At 32.7% G+C, this 10,015-nt stretch overlaps 1 protein-coding gene across 4 annotated transcripts; it reads right to left on the reverse strand.

Annotated features, from left to right (window-relative positions):
- Positions 1 to 693: 693 nt before the first annotated feature.
- On the reverse strand, positions 694 to 6,684 carry LOC113690984 (uncharacterized). Of its 4 annotated transcripts, none has more exons than XM_072050480.1 (7): positions 6,427 to 6,684; positions 5,559 to 5,612; positions 5,246 to 5,438; positions 3,760 to 3,835; positions 3,243 to 3,321; positions 2,338 to 2,374; positions 694 to 1,066 (listed from the first exon to the last, which is right to left on the reverse strand). In XM_072050480.1, exons 1-6 carry the CDS (start codon positions 6,488 to 6,490, stop codon positions 2,361 to 2,363), a joined length of 480 nt encoding a protein of 159 aa, XP_071906581.1. In that variant the 5' UTR covers positions 6,491 to 6,684; the 3' UTR covers positions 694 to 1,066; positions 2,338 to 2,360. The 4 variants fall into 4 exon arrangements, with proteins under 4 accessions (XP_071906581.1, XP_027064950.1, XP_071906583.1 ...); XM_027209149.2 differs by having other exon boundaries at positions 6,328 to 6,683; XM_072050482.1 differs by lacking the exons at positions 694 to 1,066; positions 2,338 to 2,374; positions 3,243 to 3,321; positions 3,760 to 3,835 and adding an exon at positions 4,660 to 5,070 and having other exon boundaries at positions 6,328 to 6,684.
- Positions 6,685 to 10,015: the final 3,331 nt, after the last annotated feature.

The raw sequence follows: 10,015 nt of genomic DNA on the forward strand, positions 1-10,015 counted from the left end.
TTTATACTAAAACTCCAAACTTCACGAAGGCTTAATTCTACAAAATTCCAACAACTCGACCAATGAGATGCACTGGTGAACCTAGTCCACCCCATCCATGGAACTCAAGGAGTAGAAAATATAACAAATTTCTCTTCCACTTACGTTCACTAACCGACCCAATTTCTTTTTTTCCCCCTTTTTTCCTTTGTTTCCTCTCAATCAATTTTGAGATTGTTGAGGTTTTAATGTTTGGACCTAAGGATCACAAGTTCACAACAAAGCATAAAAAATTAAAGCTCATATTCCTCTATCTGCTTTTCCCTCACCAGGGGTCTAAAGACCCTGTTAGAAGGAAATCAGCTTGGGCAAAATTATTGGCTGTGCTCTACAAGTGGAACTAAGAATAAGGATATATATATATATATATATCTCAAATGATGCATTTACATTTGCTCAGTGTTCTGCAGAAAACCTTCAAGGGTGAGTCACTGGCAAATTCAATGTAATTGGGGCCTAAAGGATATGGTCTTGATAGAAAAATCTTGGTGGCAGAAGCTGGACTAAAACTAAATCTTCATGAATTCATCTTTGTGTAATGTCCAAGCATGAAGACTAACCTCAATGGTCTACAAACACCATTTTCTAGAAAATAGACGGACATCTGAGAAAGGAAGTATCAGATGTAAAAGTTACAATGTCAAGAGACACAAGTGCACATCAATAGTAAAACATATTTCAAGTGTACCGTTCATTATCAGACATGAAAACAGAAATAGAAGCAACCGCTATTTGTTTCCTATCGAACTAAGAAAATGGCACCTTGCCCAAAATAGCCAACAAGCAACCCCTATCTTAGGGTATTTTATTTGTTAAAATAAAGGTTCACTTTGATATTTGATACACATTTACAGAAAAAGAAGTTGATCTTTTTTCAGCTAGCTAACCAGCGACTTAAGCTGACATTGTCGTCTGATAATCAGATTGCTCAAATGTTTCCTGCTTTGTCGTTTAATGCCGTGAACGCCTCAAGTCCCATTCCTTGCCTCTCTGTTAATCACTAGTTTCTGGCTCAAGATCAAAGTACCTGACAAATATCCACTTCATCTTGAGCTTAATTGCGTCACAAATAAGGTCGAAAAAAAAACATAAACAAATGAAGAACAAAAGAAAAGATAACTTGTAGAGGGAAAGAGAATTTGATCGACAATGCTTTATTCATGGACAGTAAGTAGCCTGTACATGAATAAAGCATTGTCGATGGTATCTTCACTTCCTCACCATACTACAAGAATTGCATTATTGTATTGGGGCAAATTTCAGGAATACTCCCTAAAGAATGTGCAAAATCTCAATTTAGGCCACAAAATTTAGGATTTTCCAATTTCATCGCCACTTAGGGGAGAATATCCGACAAGTTAGAGAGTGACACTATTGAAACCACTACCATGCTCTGATAAAGGTGTTTCCCTCTTCAGCCAGTACTATACTGATATTGGATGTGATTGTAAACACTAATTACATGTTGTCAACAAATTCTAATTTGGTCATTAGCAAAATGCCTTGGGAAAAGTATCTCCCGCGAACCCGATATTTGAAACGGTAGCATACTCAAAATTAGCCCTACATGTGAGACAATCAGCTTGCCCAAGACAAGTTTTGACCCCAGTCTCACCTCTAAATTTTGTCAGACATACTTTGAAAACAATACCAAATTCAGCCTCAGTGCATATCCCTGAGTATCTAAAACAGGAGTTTAACAAAGCTATATCGCTTTTTCGATAAATGAATATGAGATAAGATTAAAGAAACATCCAAAAAACCCTAGCTGAGTTTTGACACCTCAGGTATATGATCTTTAAGTACTCCAGCGATGAGTGGCAAAATGTAGCAATTATTGATCTTCAAGTGCACAAAAAGATTCATTAACCGCGCCATGTTCCAAAATTGTCTTTCCAAATTATCACATATTTATGTAACTAGATTTTATTTCACTGACGTCAATACATGTTAACTTTATAGAACAAAAGGAACTTAATAATAAGACTTGCACCTTTAGAAGTTCAACAGGTAATTCTAAACATTGATGCATAAAGCATTATGTTGGCAATATTGCAGTGACACTGGCGTAATGACACTAGTATTTTGTGCTACTTAAAGATATCCATTCTTTTATAGCTCAAACAGCAATGAAAGCAATAAAAAAAGAAAGATATTACAACAATACATTCAAAGCAAACCAAGAGTTAAACAGCATAAAGAAAGGTATAGAACCCTGACATCAAGATCTGAACACTAGGAAATATAAACCATACACAAAAGAATCTAAAGTGAAAGTTTAACAACAAATAAATATACCTTAGCCAAGAAAAGCAATGCGTTTAGCCCATCAAACCTGCAAGAAAAGGACATGAAAGAAGAAGACGTATGTAAATTTAATATTGAATGCTATAGAGGGAAAATAAGGTGATAGGATTAAATTATAACAGTAAGTTAAAATGCAAGCCCAGTTAATTGGAAAAATGGTGGAATCATAAGGACTTATTTACTAGTCACCTAAACCAACCACTGAAGCATCCAATTGGCAAAACAAAATTTAGTATGTGGAGGGAATCTTCTTTGCATACATTTAAACCAAAAGAAAGAAACAATTGCTGGAAAGAAACATTAACATTGTAAGATTGAATGATGGAGCGTTTGACAAGTCAGTGGAAGCACAATAAAATAGTGAAAGATTCATGGAATAATGAACACAAGACAAAGTTGTACATGATAAGTTCCAAATCATGCATTGAAGCATCAATCAGATTAGAAATTAGGCTTACAGTGAAAGATTAACTTGTATGTTAGAGGTCTCACACGCTGCAATTTCCACAATTAAGGAAATCAGAAAATTTTGGGACTACTCCCAACATCCCATAGATGCTGGGAAAGAGAGTATATTTTCAAAGGTCCAACAGTTTAGATTATTTAGCAAAACTCATTCGAACACAAATAGTTAATAAATAAACATCTCATGTACAGTAATAAACATACAAAAGGAAACACCAACTAACAATTTCCTCGTGGATAAGTAAAACAACTAAGAAGAAAAGGAAATTTCAGGAATTGAAGTGCATAATCTGTTTGTAAATCTAGTTGTTTAATGTCCAGTACACCCATAAAAAGCTTAGAATATGCCACTCAGAAATTGAAAACATAATTTGGAAAAGAGAATGAAAGAAAAAAGGATGAGAATCAGAAGAGAAAAAGGAAAGAGGTACCTGATATTGGCTGATTTTCAATATGTTTCCGGAGAAATTGCGATCGTTCCTGTATTTTTAACTGCAACTGTCTCTGAGCCTGATAACAATTCATATAATAGTATCAACAAACAATCAAAAGACAGTTACCTCAAATTTCCCTGTCAGGAAAAGAACCAATCGCTTCATATACAAAATAGTAAGTCAATAAAATACGAAGCAACAGACCCAGATGACTCTGTAGATCTGGGAATTTGAGACATGAGTATCATTACAGAATCATGTGGTGAAAACAAAGCCTCAGTTGTAACTTCACTAATTTCATGTATCTGAGATGATTGAATAGTCAAAAAGCCGTAAGAGCTCTAGAATAAACATGGTTTCTGTCATGCATCAATGAATTACAAAAGTGTAGGTTTCACAAAAACCAAAAATCATCATTCAATTCTTTAGATTCTTAGCATTATGCCCGTAATTCAGAAGGAAACCAAATATCTCAGTTCACAACCATATTCCATCAAGAAATTCACAATAATACCTCAATACATTCTGTCAGTCGTTTCTCAACTTCCATCTGTAATTTTTGAGCTTCGGTGATCTCTAACTCTTCATTTCTGGTGTAAGTGCAGAATAAATAAAATATTCAGCAACCAGTATAGGATCTCTAAAAACACAGCTTTCCAAAGGGCAATGCAATAAATGTTGCAAGAAGTCAACTTGAAATGAAATTGAGCTTGTTCAAGTCTTGCCAGGTTTATAAGACAGGTCGTTGAATCAAAATTACAACACACAAGGAAGGAAGTTTTAGGACTTCATAGTAAAACCACAACCCAGAGAGAAGTAAACAAACATACAGAGGATTGCAGGAAACAGGGTAACAATGGCAAGAGGAGAAAGAAAAGACCAGAGGGGAATGGGGAGTAGGTCAACCAAGGTTTCAAGTGGGATTGAGGAGGAGTGGCTGATGAGGGATATGGGAACTAGTGCTTTTGCAATTACTGCTATTAATTTACCTTTTGAAATTCAATATAAAGGGTTAAAATATTGCAACAAAATGAGAATTTGAAGACTGACATGGTTGAATAGGTGTAATTTAGATGTGAATGAAGCATATTATTATAGAGTATAATTGGATGCGGAGTGTGAAACTCTAAGTGACATATGGATACGAATCCATTAATGACGAAATTCACGACAACGAAACCTAGATCGATTGTGATTATCTCAAGCTTAAATTTGGCAAAATTTCCTACTCTCGGACCCCTCTAATCCCGTGATTGGAATTTCGATATTATTTCGACCCTCAATCCTACGAATTAGTGAACCGTAGGAATTGTTAGAAGCCGCTGCAAGGATGATATTCTTGATTAATAAGCGGAACGAACTCTAGATGTTCAAGAATAGTTCGTACAGCCAACAAAGCAATCTCTCAGGAAGGTTTTCTGAAATATTGTAATCTGCCATTAACGAATGCAGAACGATGTTTGTATGTGTCTTGACACATAACCAATCACGGGCTTAAGAAACGACACGACTAACTGGACCTAAACATGCAGCCCAAAACCCTAACAAAGAAACACGGACCCAAGCTTAAGGCTGGACCGTATTATTTAGCTACTAATTCAAGCCCAAATCTACAGACTAAGCTCGGCCTTCAAGAAGCATCTTCAACCATGGCTTGGAGCAAATTAACAAGACTCGATTCCATGCTTGGCGCTTCAACTGATTCCTGGACAACCTGAACCATGGCTTGTAGTGACTCGTTGAGGCACTTGGCTCGAGTTCACGTCATCAGACCCACTAGTAGTTCCACAGATCAAACTTCGGCGCTTGCATCGACCTGGACAACCTTGGATACTCCATCACATATTATAGGTAAAATTCACATGCAACAAGCTTTCATTAAAAAAATACATGTACATGTAGCTTCGTGTACTTATATGTTTGTATGCAGAACAGAGTTTATGTTCTCAAGCCAAGTGCCCTTTTTTAGATATATAACTAACAAAACTCAAGGAAATTACCTGTGCCTGTCATCATCGCTCTCAACAGGAAAGGGAGAATTAACTGAGCAAGAAGTAGCTGGTGGCAAGATTATCTGGTCATTCCCAGTTTTGTCATCACCAGAGCCCTTCATCATCTTCTCCTTATGTCCTAACCAATGCATCTCCCACAATTCTTTGTTTCCTCCTAATGTCATTTCCAAGAGCAAAGCATCTGACAGAATGTGTAACTTGACGTTTAGATTAACTTACAATACAAGGGAAGAACAAGTAAAGTAAGAAACAAATAAACATAAACATAAACAAGGAGCAAAAGTAAAATTTACTTATTCACCTGTCTCACTTACTGAAGAAGATGATAAGCCAGTCCTGTTTCGTTCGACTTTCTCTGCATCATAGATAGCTTCATTAACTCATTAAGCTCTACCAATGCCACTCTTGTCGTCCCATCATCCTATGACCCTCCTCATTGCCCAAAAAACTAATACTTTGGAATAAGTTTCCATTGCTATTTTCTTCTAAAGCTAAGATTCCCAAGCCCTCAGCCTCAATAATCCTAAAATTACCCAATACACAAATCAACCAGCATATTAAAGAACCTGACCTGATCATCCAACTCAATACAACTATGGGCCAGAGATGCCCAAAATCTTTATTTGTTAGTTGACAAGCTCACAACCAATTGAGATGATAATCGATTCTTCAAAAAACAATTCAACAACTGATCATCCACATAGTAATTAAACTAAACACTAGTTACACCATAAGTCAATTAGTGCTAAAAATGATTCGCTTTGTTAAAAGGGTTTCAACAATTGTCACCACCAATACCACTCATGACAATGTAGACACTAAAACAATAAAAGTAGACGCTAAAACAGTAATTAGCTGAAATATTTTGTTTCCAGTAATTGTCACTGAAATATCCCACTTTCAACAAACGATTCTCCCACTTCCAGTATCCATCCTATCCATATGTTGTTTTGTTTACAGTAATTGTCACTGACAATGTCTAAATAAACAATTGAGCAGCATACCCTCTCCTGAAAATTTTCGTACAAAGATTTCGTGGCTGACAAAAAAATGAAATCAATCAGTCTTACCACACAAGGGAGAATTAAATGAGCAAGAAGAGGAAGCAGAAGATTCTCTATTGTCTCCTCGGAGCAACTGTCTGGCTTTTTTCAATAAAATAGAAGTACCAGTATCTGGATAAGAACACGCGAGGTTCGGCCTGATGGGTTCAGCTTCAGATGCTCTCTTCATTTCCTCTTCCTCCTCGCTAAATTGCTTGAATCACAGACTTCTTGATTCTACTCCCCTCTGTCTTGCCCCGGATTTGCACGAAAAAGCAAAGGGATTTGGAGATTTTCCTCTGCGTATAACTAGCACCTTGACTTGAAGTCACTGTTTGGACGATTTGAATTCAGCCATTACTAGCACTTTCTTGGTTCTCGCGCAAGTCGATGACTTTTTAAGTGTTGACTCCGAGTAAAGAGCAAAGGTGTAAGAGTTAATTTTTAATAAAAAAAAAACACTAAAAGAGACAGTAAAATTTTCCAATAAGATTAGATAGGGATCAATTTTTTGGAGAGAATTGAGTTGAGTGATAAGTTGGAAGTTTTTGAATTCAAAATTTTCTACTAATAATAATAACAGTAATAATAAGCAGAAAGGGATCAATTTTTCGGTAATATAATAATTTACGCTAATTAGTAGCATAACATATAATCTCCATCTATATTTAATTTTTTTATTTCACATATAGCATGCATTTAAAACTGGTTACTAACATATATATTTAACATATATAGCATGCATTTATAGTTAACGTATACATTGTCTGTGTACTAACATGTCTAAATGATCATGCAAGACGCTTTAGTTCAAGATTATGTGGTTAAAGTATATCATAAGGTATTGAGTAGGAAAATGGTTCCACAAAGTAGATGAGGAGCTCGAATTCTTATTCTTTAATTTATCCCAGAGAAGTCATAGATGTACCTCGCATTCAGGGGGTTTTTGCATGTATTGTTTAGAAGTATATTTGAAAAAATTCTAATGTATGTTTTCTAGGAAAGTAAGTAACACGTGTGCAAAAAGAAAGATGGTTGAAAAAAATAAAAACGAAAAAGTGATTCAAATATGTAATTGGAAAAAATACAAAAAGAAATCCAAAATAATAGCTATCGAAACAGCGACTAGGGTCCAAATAGTTGTCAAAAAAATTGTTTGGGCCGGTATTGTGTCAATTCCATAGGATGTAATTTTATTTGTTTAGAATGTAACTTACTTTCAATAACTTGTAAATATAGAACAAAACTTATGGGCCCTATACATGGTGTTAAAATCAATACACAAGATGGGCCTTACATTTTTTTTTTTTGGTAAAATCATGGCCGTCAGCCTTTCTGGACGGTTGCTACTTGCAACCAACCTTACCCCAACTCCTCGAAACAAAGCCTGAGTTTGCTTTTGAAAAGCCTATCATAAGCAAAAATAAATATCAGTAAAATATGGATATACTTTTTCTGATTTAGGGTTAGATTTCATCTTTTCCTTGTTGATTGTATAAATATAACAAAAATGAAATATAGTTTGAAATTCGATTTCGGATAGGAAGTAACCTAAACATAAATAGCAACTAATAGAAAGTTTTGTAGAATTCAAATATATTTAAAAGGCTAAAGTAAATACAAATGCTACAAACTATGAACATATCTAGAATTTAAACACTTTTTCACTCCCTGACTTTTATTAACCTACGGTCCATTAGTTAGAACTTGTGCAATCCAATAATCTAATGCATATTCTTGGTATTAGTACAACAAAATATGTATTGCATAATCAACAATGACATGTAAGTCATGTAATAACTATCGTTATGGTAATTAAACAGTTTTTATCTGATACAATAGGTTATCATACTTTTAGCGACCATTTAATTACCTATTGGACCGATCCACCTAAATAGGATAATGCATAAAAATAAGGAAGTAAGTTTCTTATCTTAAATAGTAAATTAACAGTAATAAATTACTAATTTTTGTGTCTCAAAAGGTAAATTGGAATAAATATGAAACTTAATTTTTTAAAGAAATAAATTACTACTTTATATCGCAAACATACTTTCTCGAGAGTAAGTTTAATTCAAGTAATAGTAAGTTTTTACACATAAATAGTAATTCTTACTTATAACATAGTAAATTTGATTAATGACCAAAACTTACTAATTTATGGGCACAAATATACTATTTAACTTAAAAAACTTATACCAAACCAATACTAGGAAGTTTATTTGAAATAATGATAAGATGTTCTATTAATGATTAAAACTTAGTACCTTAGTTAGTAAGTACTCGTAATATATCTATATAATACCTGATTATATGTATAATTTAAAATTTTTTTGTATTTATATATTTTAAAATACTATGAAAAATTTTTCACATAACCTTATAAAATATGTAATAAAATTTTGTTGTATTATAATTTTGAATAATTTTTAAAATTTTTTAAAAGTTTAAAAATTTGGATAATAATAACAACACATCTTCCTAGTTATATATGGAATATCACTTATATATGTAATTTCTACAATTTAATACCTATTAAGATAATAAGATGATAAAGTTTTAATATATTTATTGCTTGGGACACAAGATGAGAGAAATAGTGTAACAATTAATACAACAATAAAAATTATAGAATAAGTATAATCTAGATTATTTTTCTCTGGAGATTGTTCACGAATATATGATCCAACCACTAAACAAAATCACAAGCATATATAATCTATTGTATAATTTAAATTAAATTTAGTTCATGTACAAAATGGTTCTAAAATAATTAGCACACTATACTACCATATTATATTAACAACAAAATTTTTTTTTGGCTAAAAGTCTCCAATATCCATGACATATGTATGAGAGATATTTTACCATATTTTTATCTCTTTTTTTCCCCTATTTGTATCTCACGCCTAATCATTGATGTTAATTTGAGGAAGAGTATTTTTCATAATAAAATCATTTTGAATTTAATTAACAAGTTGAAATTTTTTTTTTTAAATAAAAGTGAAATATTTTGGGAACTTATTTTTGTTTTTCCCAAAATTAAAAATTGCTATTTTTTACCAGTTGTTGCCATTAACATTTCATTTTCTAGATTAATTTTTATCAATGTAAAATTAGTTTAGTTAACAATAATTGAAGTTCTATTGGTTCAAGGATTGGCATGTTATTGTTGTTATTTTACATGTAAATATATACCTAAGTAATAAAATAAATAATAACTACTTTTTAAAAAAAGAAAATAGGTGCTTAATTGATTGCGTTCAAACTACGAATTCTGTTACTGCATAATTGCTAAATTATGTTTTTATTTACAAGAAATCAATATGCATCGTATATTGACTAGGACTCAATTACCGATTACTTAAATAAATCGTATCTAAACTCATGATGTGATATATATTGCATTTGGTCACCTTTATACTTACACCATTTCCTTTCTTTCTATTTATATTTTAAAGGTGCAAAATTCTCTTGATTATATTAGTGAAAAAGTGTAAAATCTTTTACAAAATTATTCCAATTCATTTACAAAACATTTATACTTTTAGGAGAAACAATGCATTGTAGGAATGGTTTACTAATTTTCTAGTAGACATAACTACTACATTAAAAAGTTAAAAAAAAAAACTTGATTTTGTTATGCTTTAATTAGGAGTGCTTTTACCAATAATAATAGTACTAGTAAAATTGGTACAAATTTCAAAACAACAAG

This window comes from Coffea arabica, chromosome 5c (assembly GCF_036785885.1).
Source record: "Coffea arabica cultivar ET-39 chromosome 5c, Coffea Arabica ET-39 HiFi, whole genome shotgun sequence".
Lineage (NCBI taxonomy): Eukaryota > Viridiplantae > Streptophyta > Magnoliopsida > Gentianales > Rubiaceae > Coffea > Coffea arabica.

Bases quoted from the DNA above. Each gene is read 5' to 3' on its own strand.
- LOC113690984 (XM_027209149.2), bottom strand. From the start codon at position 6,490: ATGAAGAGAGCATCTGAAGCTGAACCCATCAGGCCGAACCTCGCGTGT. The intron at 3,836-5,245 runs GTAATTTCCTTG...CACTTACACCAG, and splicing joins AGCGATGATGACAGGCACAG to AAATGAAGAGTTAGAGATCA. The intron at 3,322-3,759 runs GTATTATTGTGA...AATTGTTATCAG, and splicing joins GACTGACAGAATGTATTGAG to GCTCAGAGACAGTTGCAGTT.